We start from the raw sequence: 19787 nt of genomic DNA on the forward strand, positions 1-19787 counted from the left end.
ATTTTTAATGTGGTAAAAATATGTATTTTGCCAAGTTCCTGCAAGAATTAAAAATAATATCATTAAAAGCACTTGCTACCTAAATGGTAAGCTCTGAATGGAAACTACTGTTCTTATCAACATCATCATTAATATCAGAATCCAAAGGGTCAAGGTGGCTACTTTTAAAAATCACAAAATTTTGTCTTAATTTATAATCGACCTTCAGAGGTAAAGGGAAATTAGGATTTATTTATCATCTACAATGTTCTGGGCACTCTGCTATGTGTGAAACTGCACTGCTTCTTGGGTGGGACCCAGCCAAAACTCAAACTGGAATTCAAACCCATGGGCTGGGACTTAAACCCACGGTCCCCTGACTTAGGAAAGACTCGAACCCACTATCTTTTAATTGAAACTGCACTTACCTGGTGTTAGGATTTACTGATGCTCAGGTCCTTTTGTCTCATTGCAGAAAGATTTCAGTGAGAGGCAGAGTGGCAGGCAAAGAATGAGTGTATTAGCAGAGGACACTTGTGAGAAATGCAAATGGGCGGATGAAAAGGCTCTGCCCCAGGACCACCTTCTTCCTCATTCATGGGTAGATGTCAAGACTTATATCGTTTGTTTCTCCTTTGGTTCTCTGTGGTCTAACCAGGCCTGCCATGGTGCTATTTAAATCATATGTGTTTTACCAAAAGGATGGTAACATATACTAAAATATGGTAATGCATCTCAGGTTTCGGTGTAATGGCTCCTCTCACCTAGTTTGTTTCTCCTTTCACCTATATTTCTGTCTTGGCTATGTGCAGAAATGCTGCTGTTCAAGGACTATTAATTCCCTGACTTTGTATAACAAGATTCAGACCCCATATCTATGGTCTTGTGTTTTTAACTATCAGAGTCTCTGGCTTGAGTGTGTCTGGCACTTGGATGCCCCTAGTCTTCCTTCAAGGTAAAGTAGACAATTACCAGGTTACTGGATTCTTTTCTTGAGTGGTCTTTAGCTTACAACAGTCTCCCAAACTCCCTTAAAATTCCCTTTCTGTTTTTAATAATCCCCTAGTGGGATTTTTAAACTATTTAATGATCCTACTCTATCCCTGGAGCTTCCCAGGTGATGCACTGGTAAATAATCCGCCTGCCAATGCCAGAGATGCAGGAGACACAGGTTTGATCCCTGGATCGGGAAGATCCCCTCGAGGAGGAAATGACAACCTTCTTCAGTGTTCCTGCCTAAAAAATCCCATGGACAGAGGAGCCTGGCGGGCTACACAACATGGGGTCATAAAGAGTCAGACATGACTGAGCATGCACGCACTCACCATATCCCCTATCAGGTGCTGGGGAGGTAGTATAAGCCATAGTCCCTGTTTTTAGGAAGTTTATATAGTTCTGGTGAGGGAGAAAGACAAACCAGTGATGTAGATACAGTGTGATAAAATGCTGACTTGACATGCTCACTGAGTTATTCAGGAGGATAGAGGAGGTAAATTTAAGTTACTTTATTAATCCCCACAGCTACTCTGCTTTTTTTTTTTTTTTTGGAAGGATAATTGCTTTACGGTGTTGTGGCAGTCTCAGACTTACATCACTGTGAATCTGTCGTAATTGTATATATATCTGCTCTCCTCTTGAGCCTCCCTCCCCCCACACCATCCTACCCCTTGAGGTCGTCAGAGCGCCAGGCTGGGCTCCCTGTGTTATGGAGCAGCTTCCTGCTGGCTATTTCACACATGAGAGTGTATATATCCTGAGTGTTCATTGGAAGGACTGATGTTGAAGCTGAAACTCCAAATCTTTGGCCACCTAATATGAAGAGCTGACTCATTTGAAAAGACCCTGATGCTGGGCAAGATTGAAGGCAGGAGGAGAAGGGGACAACAGAGGATGAGGTGGTTGGATGGCATCACTGACTCAATGGAGATGAATTTGAGTACACTCTGGGAGTTGGTGATGGACAGGGAGGCCTGGCGTGCTGTGCTCCATGGGGTCTCCAAGAGTCGGACACGACAGAGCAACTGAACTGAAGTGTATATATGGCAGTGCTACTTTCTCAATTTCTCCTAGCCTCTCCTTTCCCCAGCTGTGTCCACAAATTCTTTCTCTACATCTGTGTCTCCATTTCTTCGATGTAAATAGGCTCATCAGTACTGTGTTTCTGGATTCTGTATATGTGCATTAGTACATGATGTTTGTGCTTCTCTTTCTGACTTACTTCACTCTGTATAACAGGCTCTAGATTCATCTACTCTGCATTTTTATCGAATTTTTATTCCATTTTTTAATCCCGTTTTTACAGTTAAGGAAACTGAAGCCTGGAGTTAAAAGTGACTCAGGGCCACACACCTACTAAAGGGCAGAACTGGTACAAGGATTAACCTGGGTCCATCTGATTCCATTGCCTCTATTCTTACTTTATATATTTTAAACAGTTCAAAAATGTGAACTTTTGAACCCAAAGTAGGTCTTATAAATTTCTAGTTTTAGACATAGTTTTGTAGAAAGTGCTAATAGGTAAAAGTATATACCCTACTCGTAAAGGTATACATCTTCCTGGGTCGGAAAGATCCCCTGGAGAAGGAAATGGCAACCCACTCCAGTATTCTTGCCTGGAGAGTCCCATGGACAGAGGAACCTGGCGGGTACAGTCCATGGGGTCACAAAGAGTTGGACACGACTGAGTGAGTAATCCTTAATCCTATACACCCTACCAAATTTCAGATTTTAATCTCCCTCTTATCAGCTTGAGGACTTTTCTTATTTCTAGTTCAGGTTGTTGGCTCACTTAAATTATTAATAGCTTTGGAGAGCTTTTGTCTTTAGAGGAATAAATTAATAGAACCTGTTTCTTTGCTTTTGCGTCAACATCTAAAATGTCCACATTTGTTTAAATAGGTGAAACTGAGCCCAGAACTACATATACTGTTTATCTAATCAAAACGGGTGGAAGTAAAGCAGTCTGAAGGAAGTTCAAGGCCACCAAACTTACTGACTGAACTATATTTAGTATTCATGCTGAGAATAAGTGGCTGGGGAAAGACCTTGATATTCTGCTAAATCATGATGGAGGCAGAAGAACAGCCATGGAAGACAACCTTTTACTCAAAATTACCTAAAGTGGTAAGAATTCAACCACAGAATTCTGGAGTGTTGCTAAGTATCATGACTTCTGTGTTGTTTCTTTTCACAAAAAGAGAAATAAATTTTATAGGTAGAATTTGTAAACTTTGTACATTATAAGTTATTTAGCTACATCTGGTAGGCCATTTGCCTAGTGCAGTCTACCAGCATCAAGCACCTGCTACAATGCTGTGACTCTAGTGGACGTGAGAAGATTTTTGCTGATTGTATTCTCTTATTTTAGGAACTTCATGCCCACTTGAATGGATCCATTAGTTCCAATACCATAAGGAAATTAATAGCCAAGAAACCAGATCTTAAAATCCACGATCAGATGACTATGATTGACAAGGGAGAGAAAAGAACTTTAGAAGAGTGAGTTTGGGGGAGTTTGTGCACACACTTCTTTTTTTCTCTATTTTGCGATTGTAAATAGTATGTAAGGATTCGGATTTTTGTAGTTAAAGGAATAAGGTGGCCATCTGGTATGGAGAGTATAACTTGACAAATAGTATTTTTTCCAGCTGTCAGACTGTTGACAAATTTTAGGAATTTGTATTGTTTGTGAAATTATACTATATTGGAATATTCTTTAGACTTGCAAATATAGACTTCTTGATTTTTTTCCCCCCTGTTTCCTGCTTCCACTTGAGATACGGGTTGTGGGGGTGAAGAAGGGAAACTTGTTTTCCACTTAAAAGTAACATTTAATTTTCCATCATTTGATGATCTGTCCAGATCAGTGTAATTTTTGAGAAACCTATTCTGTTGTTCCTTATAAATATATAATTACTACTAGCCTAAAATCAATTAATTTAGTGAAGTTTTTGATGACTAAAGTATGTTAAAACTTTTCATATTGCAGGTGCCTCCAGATGTTTCAAATTATTCATCTACTTACTACTACCCCTGAAGATGTTCTAATGGTGAGAAATGAAGCAGTTTTTAGACTGGTTTAAAAATTAGTAAGTAATTGATGCCCTTCTGTTGTTGCACATGACTGAAGAGTCTGATGAAAAATATTTTTTTGCTTTTTTTATGGTAACTTTTGAAAAATAATGTTAAGACATTTTGCCTAACAGCTAATAGACTCTATTAATTGTAAACAATATGAGGAAAGAACCAAGATCAAAATCTTATGTTAGGTAGAAAGTTGGACAGTGCGGAGGAGAAAATCTTGTCTTTTTTTTCATATATGTATTAACTGTATATATAAACATATATGAAATATCTGACCACAGGCTTTACCTGAATTGCTCAGGATACTTTGAACTTTCTGGGTGGACAGTATAGAGAATGAAGGCGTTCAAGAGGTGCTTGGAGATGGAATGATCAGTCCTTAGGGAAACTGCCTTCCCTCTGGAGATGAAGGGCTAGAGGACTCCACTGTGTTCCCTTAGCTGGATGACTGGCTTTGTATCAGATTTGTATCATTGATCTGATTAAGATAGCATTTTTAAATGTTCTCTTTCTAATTGGAGAGAAGCAGAATCCTATCAGTGTTCTTAACCCTTAAGGAAAAAGTAAGAAATGTAATGTGTTTTTGGAGAGGTGACATTTGACTGGTCCAGAAAGAATTTTTCTCCTTGGCTGAGACTGATCCTCTTGATAATTATTAAGTAAATTAATCACCTTTTGGAGGAAGGTTAACTCTAAGAGTTTAGTTTAGCAGAAGTTGACAGAGTGTCCCCAGTGTTCCAGGCACTCTGCTAGGGCTGAGAGACAAAAAGATCGACATGGTCCCTGCCCCTCGGGAATCCATAGTCAGGTTGGAGAGACAGACCCGTAAGAGGATAAATCCAACATCACGAGGTAAGCTCTGTGTTGGAGACATGCACAGGGGTTATAGGAACCCTAGGAAGCATTTGTCTTATCAGGCACTCAGTGGGTCCTGTTGAACCCTGCTAGGGATGTCCACCACAGGAGACTGTGTCTCATTTTCTCTTGTTGAGTGGAACAGAGCAAAACTGATTACACTTTCGATTCTGAGAGTTCCATGGGTATAATATGCCATACTCATTGTTTCTTTTCTTTAAAAGTTGGTAAGAAGCTTTAATAAGTGAACCTTGTGTGGGAATAAGTCAAGGGATTGTTTATAGATATGGGACTGAGTGTATGAGGATCACTTAACAGTCTTATCAGAGTAACTGAGTGTTATCTCAAAGAGACAAGATTGAAATGTGGCTGAAAAAAGATTAACTATTGCATGTGCTAGATTCTGTGCTCAACATGACTTTTCTGAAGTGGTTATTTTTATTGGTCCCTTTTTGCAGATGAAAAAAACTGAGGCCTAAAGAGGTTAAATATAACTTGTTCAAGGTCACTAACCATGAGTAAAGTGGCAGAATTGGCTGTTTTGTCTGATTCCAGAGTCCTTGTTCTTTTTTATTTGAGATGTACAGTCTTACCATCCCTGGAGTAAGCGGCAACTTAATTGTAAGGTACTCTATCTGAAGGCAGAACTTGAGTCGATGTTCTTAGTCTAGAGCAAAGGAGAACAAAGCCCAAAGAGCCAAGAGCTGACTGCAGTACCTATTGCTGCCTGGAGCAGAAAGGACTGAATCTGGTTGACATGGGAAGAGAAGTCACTCCCTAGAGAAGTGTTCTTGGATATGAGCTAGAGATGATTCCACAGGTCTCACTGTGGCCTAGCGAAGTCTTGCTTCCACTGCTCTCAATCAGTACTTGCCAGCAACCTTCTGTTGTTCCTTTAGGTTTCACAGGTACCTCACCGCCAGGAAAAGGGATGCCCTGGACAGTAGATATGATCACTTCACACCTTCCCTTCACCCTCGTCAATCCACACACTATAGACGGGCTTCTGCATTAGTCTCCTGTGAGCTGGGGTAGGGGGAGTTGGTCTTTCTGGATCTGCTTAGTTAAGGAGTGAAGATGAGATCTGAGTTCCTCACAACCTGCAAAGACGAGGACTGGGCTGTGGTGATGGCAGTGGCAGCAGCGTGGGGTTTCTGGAACACCAGCGCTACCGGGTGGTCTGGCGCCTTTGATGATGGTGCAGAGGCTGCAGGGTCGTGCCTGGTGGTGGAGGAAGCAGTGGTGTCTTGCTTGGTCCAAGGGTGTCATGTGATTTTGAATGCTTTTGTGTTGTCCTTGTTACTGAGTCCAAGCTCTCTCTGCTTGCCACACAACAGGCCAGTAAATTCAAGAGATGAGGTGTTGAGGCAAGGAATATGACTTTATTGGGAAAGCTGGCAGATGGAGAAGATAGCAGACTAATGTCTCAGAATAACCATCTTATTGGTGTCTGGATGCCAGTTTCTTTTATAGAACAAAGATGGGGAGAGGTGAGGGATTAAGGTTAAAAATGCTGTTAATCTTACATATATCTTCTGGAATGGCCAGCCTCCAGGAGAGGATATGTTAATTTTTTGCCTTCCTGGAGCCATCCACAGGTGGACAAAGTCCTGAACAAAGGCATTTTGGTTTGACATTAGGCAGAGGGGGCATTTGACATAATGGCCTCCGAGGCAGGCCATTTTGTTTGTTTATAATAATAAAAGCAACAGAAAGCAAAGGTTTAAGTCAAAGAAACAGATTCAGCATGGAGTCAGAATTGACTCTTGCCTGTAACATCCTGAGCTGTGTGATCTCTAAGGCTGATTCTTGAGACCTCCTGGTGAATCTGAGCCACCTGTTATATGCATGTTGTAATAAGTTCCATTTTGGCTTTAGTATGAAGAAAAAAGACGAGGCTCAGACCTTGGCTTGCAGTGAATCCACCAAGGTGGTGCCGCCCTGTTAGGCACTGTCTGTACAGTCAGCCAGCCCTGTTCCTCTGCCCGGATACGGCATCTGTGTGCCCATGTGTGTGTGGGCAAAGCAGGTGAAGCGTAGGATACCAGCTGTAAGGACTAACTAGGGCTGGTTGTCACAGTATTTCTAACCGGGTCCTTTTTCCTCCTAGGTTTTTACATTTTAGGTAATGGCAATGAGGGAAAACATGCCTTCAGCCTTTAGATATCATTTATCTTGGTCATTTAGTAATTTTTGGATTGTTGAGTTTTCTATTAGATTGAATACAATTTTTTAATTCAAATTTATCACCAATTTTTCTTTGCCTAAAAGAATCTTCCTAAGTACCTTTGGGGAGAGTTTAACCCTGCCAAAAGAAATTCTTGCAAAGTTCAACTTATCCGTAAATAACGTGAATAAGAACCTTAAGCCATGACTTTATTTTTTTTATATATTTTTAATTGAAGGATTATTACTTTATAATATTGTTTTGGTTTCTGCTGTACATAAACATGAATCAGCCATAGCTATACATATGTCCCCTCCCTCTTGAGCTTCCCTCCCACCTCCCACCTCATCCACCCCTCTAGCTTGTTACAGAGCTCTGGTTTGAGTTCCCTGAGTCACACAGCAGATTCCCCTTGGCTATCTGTTTTATATATGGTAATGTATGTGTCTCCATGCTACTCTCCCCATTCATCCCACCCTCTCCTGCTCCCCACTCCCCCACCCCGTGTCCATAAATCTCGTTCTTTATGTCTGCGTCTCCATTGCTGGCCTGCAAATAGGTTCATCAGTACCTTTGAGGATACCACATATATGCATAAATATGTGATATTTGTTTTAGTTTCAGACTTACTTCATTCTGTATAATAGGCTCTAGGGTCATCCACCTCATTAGAACTGACTCAGATGCATTCCTTTTTATGTCTGAGTGATATTCCATTGTATATATGTTCCACAGCTTCTTTATCCATTCATCTGTTGATAGACATCTAGGTTGCTTCCATGCCCTAGCTATTGTAAATAGTGCTGCATGGAACATTGGGGTACACGTATCTTTTTCAGTTTTGGTTTCCTCAGGGTGTATGCCTGCTAGTGGGATTTCTGGGTCACGTGCTAGTTTTATTCCTAGTTTTTAAGGACTCTCCACACCATCTTCCGTAGTGACTGTATCGGTTTACATTCCCACCAGCAGTACGAGAGGGTTCCTTTTTCCCCACACCCTCTCCAGCATTTATTGTTTGTAGATTTTTTTGATGATGGCCATTCTGACCAGTTTGAGGTAATATCTCATTGTAGTTTTGATTTACATTTCTCTAATAATGAGTGATGTTGAGCATCTTTTTGTTTGTTTATTAGCCATCTGTATGTCTTCGTCGGAGAAATGTCTGTTTAGGTCTTTTGCTCACTTTTGGTTTGGGTTGTTTGTTTTTCTTATATTGAGTTGTATGATCTGCTTATATATTTTGGAAATTAATCCTTTGTCAGTCGTTTCACTTGCTATTATTTTCTCCCATTATGAGGGTTGTCTTTTCACCTTGTTTATAGTTTCCTTTGGTGTGCAAAAGCGTTTCAGTTTAATTAGGTCCCACGTGTTTTTGTTTTTATTTCCATTACTCCAGGAGGTGGGTCTTAGAGGATCTTGCTGTGATTTATGTCATCCAGTGTTCTGCCTGTGTTTTCATCTATAAGAAGCCATGACATTAAATGGTACATCAGTACTGCCTAATCATTTTAGCTGCTTATTTCTATATGTAACTTTCCAGTACTGTACACTCAGAGATGGTTTACTGGTTTTAGTTTTGCCTCATTTCTGTTTTATCAGTCTGCTGTTCTCTAGGAGATAGACAAATGGTTAAAAGAGAAGAAGAGAAACAGAAGGTGGCGGGGGGTTGTGCAGATTTGGATTTAATGTGAGAGTGAGGTGGGTAAGGGAAGCTGTTGGAAACATGGTAGTTTTGTCACAGCCTCCACTAGGGGTGTGAAAAGCAGGTTGCTTTACTGTGTGGGAGACTCCACCACTCCTTGCAAGTCATTTAATGCGTGAAATAAAGCTGTAGCACGTGGCATTTTCATTGGGCCCCTTGCTGCTGCTGCTGCTGCTGCTAAGTCGCTTCAGTCGTGTCCGACTCTGGGCCCCTTACACTAATGTTATCAGTATTGTGTGCATTGCTTTTATTATCAGGTGACGAAAGATGTCATTAAAGAATTTGCAGATGATGGTGTCAAGTATCTGGAACTAAGGAGCACACCCAGAGGAGAAGATGCTACAGGTAAAATCTAACTATTGCTGCTTCTCAGCATATGTCTATCTTTTCCCTCACGTGCTTTGATCATGCATGTGCCTGCAAAGTTGAGAGTATGCAGCATTTACCGTTACACTGTTGTAAAAGTAGGGTCAAAGATCCATATCTTCCGATGTACATTAATGACATATGTTATTAATGAGTCAGTCAGTTATTCGTAAGTTAAAATACCAGGTCAGGTATTATCTGTTGAAGGGAAATTAAAAGGGCTGCAAAAATTTTGATTATTCTTGTTTGCTCTTCTCACTCTGAAAAAAGAACACTTGTTCCTTATGGCTGTGTTCTTAAATAGACGTTGGTTCGTGTTCCCTGCAGCAAGCGCTTGTGACACAGTGCCCCTGAGTGGATGTGGAATCGCATTTCATGACAGTCACTGAGATGAAGTTATTCAGTCTCTTCTCGGGGACTGATGGTATCTTAGGCCAGGAGCGAGCTATGATGTGGTAAAACCTCTCTGGGTGGAGATGAATGGATCTGGATATGGTCTGGAGAAGCTTCCTAGGGCCCTCTTTCTGCTGATAAGAGCAGCATCAGGAGGTATTCTATGATGTCTTTGGGTCCTGCTTAGCATTTTGTGACCAGATCATCTTGTGCCTAGATAATGTGTAGCCAGCATTATTCAGAGGGTGAAATTTTAAACTACATATAGTAAAGTAAGTGTTGAAATGAGATAAGCAGAAGATTCTTTTTTTATTTTTGATTTTTATTAGGATATAGTTGATTTACAGTGTCATGTTAGTTCTGCTATACAGCAAAGTGAATCAGTTATACATATACATATATCCACTCTTTTTTAGATTCTTTTCCCACGTAGGTCATTACAGAGTACTGAGAAGAGTTACATATATCCACTCTTCTTTAGATTTTTTTCCCACATAGGTCATTATACAGTATTGAGAAGAGTTCCCATGCTATACAGTGGGTATTTTTTAGTTATCTACTTTACATATAGTCATGTGTATGTGTCAATCCCAGTCTCCCAATTATTGCTCCCCCTGAACAGAAGATTCTTATTTCACATTTTTAAACTTTAGGATCAGTTCCAAGTTATGCCGGTGAGGATCGTGAAAGGGAAGGAGAAAAGCAATCTATAGATAATTAGTGCTAGTGGACTCTTCAAATGGAGATTCAAAGGGAAATGCTAACTTAAGTGTGCAGAATAGGGCAATAGTTAAAGTTTAATGGAATATTTGGTAACCATGAAAAATATTTGCAAAGACACTTTAATGACAGGAAGACATGCTCAGAACAGTGTTAAATGAATGAATAGGATACACATACATCTAGTAGCATCTCATCTGTTCAGAATTGTATTTTTGTTGTTGTTCAGTCTCCAAGTCATATCATTGTGTGTGTGTGTGTGTGTGTGTGTGTGGTTGTTCAGTTGCTCAGTCGTGTCTCTTTGCTGCCCCATGGACTACAGCACACCAGACTTCCCTGTCTTTCACCAACTCCCAGAAGACTGCTCAAACTCATGTCTGTTGAGTCAGTGATACCATCCAACCATCTCATCCTCTGTCGCCCCCTTCTCCTGAACCAGGGTCAAACTCAGGTCTCCTGCATTGCTGGCAGATTCTTTACCGTCTGAGCTGTCAGGGAAGCTCATTAAGTACAAATGGCATTTACTAAAGCCTGCATATGCAAGAGACACAGATTCGACCCCTGGGTCAGTAAGATCCCTGGAAGAGGAATCAACCTACTCCAATATTCTTGCCTGGATAATCCCATGGACAGAGGAACCTGGGGGGCTACAGTCCATGGGGTTGCAAAGAGTCTGACATGGCTGAGTGACTGAGCATGCACACACATCCATAACTCATCTGTAACCATACACTTATCACACAGAAAGTGAAATGTAATTGTTCATATAGGAATATGATTGTTGAAGGATGAAATTGTTGATGATCTCTTTACAGATGTTTTATTTGTGTCCTTTCCAGGAATGACTAAAAAGACTTACGTGGAATCTATACTTGAGGGTATAAAACAGTCCAAAGAAGAAAATGTAGACATTGATGTTAGGTAAGAAACATTGTGCCTTAGTGGTCACCACTGAAAATACTAGAATGTGACAGTTTTACTCTGAGCATGGGTATAACAGATTTTTATAAATCAACCAATAACTGACTTTTATCTTATAATAGAAAAAAGGTCAAGAACTTCATTGTTTAAAGTTGAGAATACAGTTTTGAATTTTTTTTCCTGTGGCAATAAAGTTCTGAGTCCTGTTGCTGTAGTGAAGTGTGGCTTCCCGTGGCTCTTCAACAAAAACCCAGACTTCTTGGGGCCTGCAAGGTCCCACGTGCTGCCTTTCTCACTTCAGCAGCTTCGTGTGTTTCACTGGTCACGTACCACGCACTGACCTTCCCCCTATTCCTCAAACAGGCCGAGACTGTCGTCCCATGTCAGCACTTTTGTAGTTCCTGTTGCTTCTGCCTAGAACACTCTACCATATCCTCACACGGCTGGCTTCTTGTTCCTCAGGTCTCACGTGGCTGTCACTTCCTCAGAGAGGCCTTCCTTGACCACCTTATCTAACATGCCTCCCCACATCTTCTAGTTACTCCATTTATTTCCTTTATGACACTCCTCTTAACAAAATCAGAAATTTTCTTGTTTTATTTAAATATATACACATTCACTCACTAGAATGTAAGTTCAATGAGGCCAGGGACGTTGTCTTTTGATTCACCAGTACTTAGAGCTGGCACATAATTAGGGCTCATTAAGTCCTTGACGGAAGAAAAGAAAGAAAGCTAGCTGGCATTCTGGCTATAAAATCTGTCTATAACATCTCTCAGTTACGCTTAACTAGACTGATACCCTAATTAAAAAACAAAAACAGGCAAAAGACAAGAATTCAGAAGAGAAAACATAGAAATGGCCAATAAATGTATATAAAACTATTTAACTTCAATAATCAAATAATTTTGTTTATTTTTTAATATATGTTGATATAATTTGTATCAGCTATTGGGTACATGTTAGAATATTACCAGTCTTGTAACCCTTAATGAAATAAGAGATCTAAGCCTTCTGATGAAGGAACCACCGCCTATTAATTCCTCTTGCCTCAGTATTGAATTTGATGTGATTAAGCCTCTAGACTGGATCCAGTTTCCAATCCGTAGGAAATACAAGAGACAGGAGAACATGTTAGCAACATAGGGATTCAGTCAGCAAAATCAGACTGTGGAAAACTCTACAGAACAAATGATCTGGTTTCTTCAAATAAATTCAAGAAGAGAGGCTGGGGAGAGGTGTGAGGTGGAGAGTGGGGGAGGGGCGGGAAGTGGCAATGGATTAAAAGAGACTTGGGACACATTGACCAAAACAATGTGTGGACCTAAGTTGGATTCTGAACCGAACAGACCAAAAAACAAATACATGAACAACAACAACAACAAAAAAAAAACATGAAATAATCAGAAGTTTGAGTGGTAACTAGATATCTGGTGCTGTTTAGAAATTTATGTTTCACTCCCTCTGGCAAAGTAAGCTCTCAAGTCATTCAGGCTGTACTTCTGCAATAAGATACATCGCAGGTAGCTTGCCGTACCTTCTGGCCATCCTCAGAGTTGTCTTTTTCATCTTCACAATCAGCATTCGTTTTCAACTGTGTTCTTCTTGCATTGAAGGTATTTGATATCAATTGACAGAAGAGGTGGCCCTTCAGCGGCCAAGGAGGCTGTTAAACTTGCTGAAGAGTTCTTCCTTTCTGCAGAGGATACAGTTCTTGGCCTCGACCTCAGTGGAGACCCTTCAGTAAGTTATTTTTCCAAAATATGTTTTATTTCTAAAAAATAGAATCAGTTTGTGGGGTAAAGATTAGCTTGGGGCACCTTGCGTTCTCCAGAGGTTCAGCAGACCCCCTGTGTGGATAAAGCCGTGTTCTGTCCTGGATGACCAGAATGTCCGTAGCAACTGCTCTCCAGGTTTCTGTGAAAGAGTAAGCCCTCTAAAAAAAGGAAAAGAAAAAAAAAGATTTGTATGACAGTATGATTATTTTATTCATTTTTCTAAAGATGGTATCCAACTAGTACCATCCTACATACATAGAGAGAGTTGATTTATTATAGTACATGTCTAATGCTTAATTAATGCTTAACTGTGGGTAGGGCTTAATTATCTCACAGAAGCCCCAGTTGAAAAAGGCTGGCCTAGAGCTTCTTGAAGGTCATATTCAAGCAGGGTGTCTCAGCTGTGACTACTGACATCTTGGGCCAAAGAATTTTTATTGTAGGAGAATGTCCTGTGTATTTTAAGATGTTTAGCAGCATCCCTGACCTCTTCCCAATAGATCCGAGCACCTTCTTAGTTGAAACAACCAAAAATGTTTATAGATGTCACCAAATGTCCCTTGAGGGGCAGAATCACCTCAGTTGAAAATCACTGAATTAGAGTCCTGTGAACCTGGTTCTTACGGCTTTAACTAAACCTGGGTTGTTCTGGCCTTGTTTCATCGTCCATTTGATAGAAGCTTTCTTTACCAGTCATACTTGTTCCTGAATCAGGTGAGTTCTCCTTAGCTCTAGATACCTAGATAACCTTCCAGAAATAAAATTTGGTGACTGTTATATCTAGCTTAGCTGATTCACCTGAGGTTCACTGATACTTGAGATTCTTCAGGGCAAGGACAGTGGCTTTGCCAGCTTTGAATTCCCTAATTTTGTTTTATAAACAAAATGTACAAATGAGTCCATCTGCCACTTTATTTCCTGCCATTATTCCTTTGTTATTGAGACAGAATACTCAGTTCTTCAGTTTGCCTAGACTCATAGATCCTCATTTTAACTTTTATCTTCAAGGCAGGACAAGCAAAAGACTTCTTGGAACCTCTTTTAGAAGCTAAAAAATCTGGTCTGAAGTTGGCACTTCATCTTTCAGAGGTAAATAATATTGTAAAATTAGGCTGGAGAGGGTAGATTACAGTGGAAAATCATTAACAGAAAATAATAATCACTTGTACATGGCTAAAGATAAACCTGGCTTGGGAAAACACTTTTAGAGAGAAAATAGAAATATTTTTGTGTAAGTTATAATGATAAAGGCATAACTTGCCGTAGTCCCTGGAGTTATGGTTTCTATGTTGTTATAGTTCCTAGGCTTGGCTGTTGACTTGTGCTACAGTTGTATCCTTAGAACAGTTCAATGACAGCTTGGTGGAGAAAATGCATGAATTTTGGTCAGCAGCCTTGTTATCAGCAAACCGACACTGAGAAAAGCAGAGTTTGCCTCGCTTGTCCTGGCAGGGAAGGGACCTGAATGTATCACATACACTGGCAAGAAAGGAAGTAGCTCATCATCGTTTTGTAAGGCCCAGAGGGAGATCGGGTGCCCCATGGGTCCCAACTGGACAGCAAGAGCGCAGGGCAGGTCATGCATGGACAGTAGCTGGAGAACAGTCACTTCCCTGGCCGGCATGTCCCTGAGGGGCAATCGAGGGCTCTCCTGCACTTTTCCATTTTATAGGTAGATTTGCTTTCTTACCTCAGTACTCTACCTACTTAATGCTTTCTTTTATTAATATACAAAAAGCTGTAAATAATTAAGGTATACAACTTGATAAATTTGGGTTTAATTGTTTCTTGAATGCAGGAAATATTACCTACTTACTGCATATGATTATTTTGAGTATTAGATGGGGTCATGATATAAAGATTGAGGCAAAAATTGGAGCTTCTTGTCAGTACTGAGTGTTTTTCATGTCTACAAGCAGAGAGTCAGTAATCTAGTAGCAGAACTTAAAGTCTAGGATCTATGTTTCCACACTCTGATCAAAAAGATCCTTCACACACAGGACACCCTCTAGTTGACCTAACCGATGCCAGATTGAAGCCATTGGTCAGGGTAACGGAACAGCCAGCATGAAGCCGGTTACCTCTGGTTCTGTGCACAGCGTAAGAACCTGCCCTTACTTTAGTTTCTGTTCTCTTATTTGATCCATTGGATGGGAAATGTTTCATTTCAACGTATTATGGTTATTTGTCTTTTAGTCTATCTAAGAGATGAAGAGCACAGCTAGACACACATTTCCGTGGTGGTTGTGGTATGCACATAGGTAGCTTTGTCAAGATAAAGCATGAATGCACTGTGTGGATGGAGGCTAGGCCCCAGAGTCAGAGAGAGCTGGGTTTCCCCCTTATCTCTACCATTATGCTAGCTCTGTGAGCTTGGACAGCTTTTCTTTAAAATGCTTTATATCTGGACAGCTTTTCTTTAAAATGCTTTATATTTTTAGCTACAAAAGTTTTATGTACCTGAAGAAAATCGAAGAGTAGAGAAATAGTATAAAGTAGAAGTAAATAAAAAATGGAAGTTCCCCTTCAGTTCTGCTCCTGAGTTGATCCTGTTAACAGTTTCGTTTTTATGTTTTTCCAGCTCTTTTTCTAATATGTGTGAAGACATGTACACAACACAGAACACACGTATGCATATAGAGTTGGGGGATTTTGTTATTGAACACTTACTTTTTGAGTTTTGATTTCTTTGTCTTAATACGTTGTATAATTCTTGTGAGGTTTAAAGCAGAATGTATGTAAAAGTCAATAACTGTTGGCTCTCTAGTTATTATTATCATTGAAATGAATCCAGAAGAATATTGGGAAATGAACGGGAAGATCAAAGGCAAAGAAGAAATACTTTTAAGAGCCACTGAAAGACGTTATTGATGCCTTCTTCTCCCCTTCTTTTTTTTGAGATTCCAAACCAAAAAACAGAAACACAAGTACTCCTGAACCTGTTTCCTGACCGAATTGGGCATGGGACATTTCTCAGCTCCTCCGAGGAAGGATCCCCGGATCTGGTGGACTTTGTGAGGCAACACCAGATACCGCTCGGTAAGGCTTCAGGTCCTCCAGGCAACTCTCTGACCCTTCCTCCCCCACCTGCAGCTTGCCATCCATATGTAGAGAAGCACTGTTCTAAATACATAGATATCATTTAGAAATGAAGTGATGCTTTCTCAACCTTATCTAAGTAACTGGAAATTTATTAATAGCTCCCATTAGAGTATAAAAGCTCCATGAGAGCAGGGCCCTTGTCTGTCTTGCTCACTGCTGCATTCCCCAGTTCCTGGAACTCAGTATTATATTGAATACTATATAATTTTATATATGTATATATATAATATATAATAAGGGTCATCTATCATTTTGGAATGACTTTAACCTGTTTACTTATGTTGTGAAAATGTATAACATATATTTAAAGATTAAGACGTCTGCAAAATTCCAAATACACTTTTTTATGTCTGTTAACATCACATGCTTGTCAACATGTATATACCAGGAGCTATTTTTATTTAGCAACAAATATTTATGAAGTGCCTACTCTCTTCCAGTCACTATTCCAATTGCTGGGAATAGAGCAGTAAAAAAATAGACAATGTTTCTTTCTCAAGGAACTTATATTCTAGCATGGGTAAGAGAGACAGTAAGCAAATACACAAGAAAATATCAGTGATAAGTTCTTTTCAGAAAATTAAACAGGCTAGAATAGTGGTAAGCTAACCACTTTCGATTGGATGGTTGGGGAAGGCCTTTCTGATGAGGGAAAAAAGCAGGTGGCTGAACACCTTTTTACTGAATGATGAATTCACCGAACTTACAAATTTAACAGTTTGTCGTAACACTTTTGTGGGTGTGGTTTTTTGACTAATGTATAGAGTTTTTCAGCAATTCATAATGGGTGAGATTTTTTTTTTCTTTTTAGTAAAGAAATTTTTAAACATCCACAAAGGTAAAGAATCTTGGAAACCACTTGCCTAGTGATCTTACTTGGAGTGGTGTCCAGGCTCTGCAATCAGCAGGGGCAGGTTGGGTTTGCCATTCCTGGGACTGAGTGGCCCTGGGTCGCAGCCGCCTCACTGAAAGGAATGGATGCCATCAATCAAGTCAGCGAAGCATTTCACTCTGGCTGGAGAGCCGGGCACAGCATCTCAAGGCAGGAGTTTTGTAATCATAGAAGTCATTCTTAAGATAGACTTCTTTGCAGGAGGCAGTGAATGGAAGGAGTTGAGACCTTTCTTTTCATGGAAAAGGTCCATTTCCACTCTTGGAGTTTTGTAACATGCAGCCCTCAAGCATTGCTACTGTTTCCTAACCTCTACTTCAGCCTCCACTGTGGAAGAAGTGCAGCAGCCCTGTGAAGATTCCATCTACTCCCCTCTCACGCTTCCCTGCATTTGTCATGGTGACTGGCTTATCATGCTCCTCTTTCCTCTCCTTTTTCGTAAAAGAAAGGGGGGAGCACATGATTGTGAAGGGGACACTAATTCCTCGCCTGGTACAGTCGCTGCTGTAAACCGCAGCACATGGCAGTTTTCACATGTAAGAAAAGGCCAGCTACTAAAAATGAGCATAGCTTGGGAAGATTTCTCATGTCTCTACTAATAGATCTTTTAATTAGAAACTTCTTCCATTCCCACCTCGTTCTAGAACTCTGTTTGACCTCCAACGTCAAAAGCCAGACAGTTCCAGCTTACGACCAACATCACTTTGGATTCTGGTACAGCGTTGCCCATCCTGCCGTGATCTGTGTAAGGCGTTTTGCTCCCTTTTAGTCCCAGAGTTGCTGTAGGTCAGACGTTCACTGTCTAGCTGGCTGTGTTGCATGCCAGGGGTGGTGCCCAAGTGGAGGAGTGAGAGAGGAGGGGAGTGTGAGAGGCTGCAAAGGTGTGACTGTGGTTTGGCTCTGCGGGGGAAGGTCCTGGGCAGGACCTGGGGGGAACGACAGTACCGATGCCCAACACCCACCTCTTGAGATAATGCTTTCATTGATCGGGGCTGAGTCCTGGGCACAGATGCATTTTAAAAGCTCCCTTGGTGATTTGCACATGCAGCCATGGTTGAGAGCCACTACTCTGGTGGTTTATGTTCTTAAAAAGGATAAAGAAGACTGTTCAGTAACAAACGTGCCTGGATACATTTGTAGGCCCCTGTTTAGACTCTTAAAAGCATGGTAAATAGGAAAATACTCTCAACAAAAGTTGAGAGTTGTTATTTTTTTTTAAGTCATTTCCTCGTTCATTTTGAAACTTTCTTACATTGACAGACTGATGATAAGGGTGTTTTTGCAACACGCCTTTCTCAAGAGTACCAGCTGGTGGCTGAAACATTTCATCTGACCCAGTCTCAGGTGTGGGATCTGTCTTATGAATCCATCAGCTACATCTTTGCTTCTGACAGCACCAAGGCTGACCTGAGGAAGAAGTGGAGTCATCTGAAGCCCCATTTTTAAGCTGGAACAAGGTGAATACTATTGAGTGTGTTTTACAACCTAGATCTCCCTGCCATATCCCACTTAGTAAGCTGCTCCTCCCTTGGAACCATAGCAGCCAAGTGCTGCGGACTCCGACACCAGCACCTTTCTCATGGTGGGTGCTCAGTAAATCTGTCTTAAAGCGCCTGAAGGCCCTGAGGTTGTCCATGGCTTACCTCCATGCTGCTTTCAGGAAGGGACCCGAATGCTGCTGCACACTGAGCTCCCCATTCTAGCAATGGTTTTGCCTTAACAGTCCCTCTTCACTGGAGATCATGAAACTTCAAGAAAATCAAAGTAGGTTCTCATCAGGACAAGTTTTGGAACTGCTAGTCTACATAAGGTGAGAAGGGAATACAGATTGTTACCAAAACCTTTAATCTGTCTAGCTTGTGATGACAGCTCTGTGGTTTGTTGTGCCTACTTTAATCAGACTCCCTTAAGTATTCTCCAGAACTGTGGACTCCAGGCTACACTGCATACCATGGATTTTTGTGAATCCCAGTAGCCAGGGTTAACCTCCTTTGGGTGATGCTCGTGACAGATCAGGCTAGCTGCTGAGATCTGCCTTTGCCCTTCTCATGATTAATCCTTCTGGAGTCAAGATACATTTTAGATTTTGAGTTGAATAATGGCGAGAGAATTGATCCCTTTTTGTGCTCATATCTCATCTTCCCTTCCTTACACTTTGTCACCATAAAAATAGTTCCCTATAGAGTTGACAAGACAGCCCTATACTCAGGTTACAATAAAAGAGAAATGGCAGTGTTCTCTCTATATATATATGTATGTATACACACACACATATATATATGTATATATATGAACGTATGTATGAAGTGAAGTCGCTCAGTCGTGTCCGACTCTGCGACCCCATGGACGGTAGCCTACCAGGCTCCTCCCTCCATGGGATTCTCCAAGCAAGAGTACTGGAGTGGGTTGCCATTTTCTTCTCCAGGGGATCTTCCCGACCCAGGGATCGAACCCAGGTCTCCCTCATTCCAGGCAGACGCTTTAACCTCTGAGCCACCAGGGAACCTATGCATATGTGTGTATTAAGTCGTATGGCGTTGGCCACAGAGAATAAGGGAAGAAGGGACGGCATGGGGGTGGGGGAAGAATAGCACGAGGAAAACAGCTGATGAGAACAGACATGACTGTCCAGCTCCTGCTAAGATATTCTTGCTTTCTCTGTTGCACACGCTACCCAGTCTGTCCCCACGGTCTTACAAGAATTACAGGGAGGGGTGCACAGATCCTCTTGCTCTCCCAGCAGTAGGCTTGGCTTCTCCTAGGATGTCAGAAGGCTATGTATTATTTCTTGCTTCATCCATCCTCAAGAGTGGCAGACAATGGTTTGTG

The 19787-nt window shown here is 41.0% G+C and overlaps 1 protein-coding gene across 5 annotated transcripts in view; it reads left to right on the forward strand.

Moving 5' to 3' along the window:
• MAPDA (N6-Methyl-AMP deaminase) overlaps positions 1–19787 on the forward strand; it is a 34147-nt gene that overhangs the window by 4432 nt on the left and 9928 nt on the right. For 2 of the 5 annotated variants that reach the window (XM_070775536.1, XM_070775535.1), the window contains exons 3-12: positions 2878–3102; positions 3347–3477; positions 3968–4028; positions 9044–9131; positions 11081–11186; positions 12803–12929; positions 13973–14053; positions 15865–16003; positions 17603–17703; positions 18219–18415. In XM_070775536.1, the coding sequence (XP_070631637.1) occupies positions 3043–3102; positions 3347–3477; positions 3968–4028; positions 9044–9131; positions 11081–11186; positions 12803–12929; positions 13973–14053; positions 15865–16003; positions 17603–17703; positions 18219–18404 (1080 nt within the window). In that variant the 5' untranslated portion in view covers positions 2878–3042 and the 3' untranslated portion in view covers positions 18405–18415. Of the gene's footprint in view, positions 1–2877; positions 3103–3346; positions 3478–3967; positions 4029–9043; positions 9132–11080; positions 11187–12802; positions 12930–13972; positions 14054–15864; positions 16004–17602; positions 17704–18218; positions 18806–19787 lie in introns of those variants that run through there. The other 3 variants (XM_070775533.1, XM_070775534.1, XM_070775537.1) reach the window with 2 other exon arrangements.

This window comes from Bos indicus, chromosome 21 (genome assembly GCF_029378745.1).
Source record: "Bos indicus isolate NIAB-ARS_2022 breed Sahiwal x Tharparkar chromosome 21, NIAB-ARS_B.indTharparkar_mat_pri_1.0, whole genome shotgun sequence".
In the NCBI taxonomy this organism is placed as follows: Eukaryota; Metazoa; Chordata; class Mammalia; order Artiodactyla; family Bovidae; genus Bos; species Bos indicus.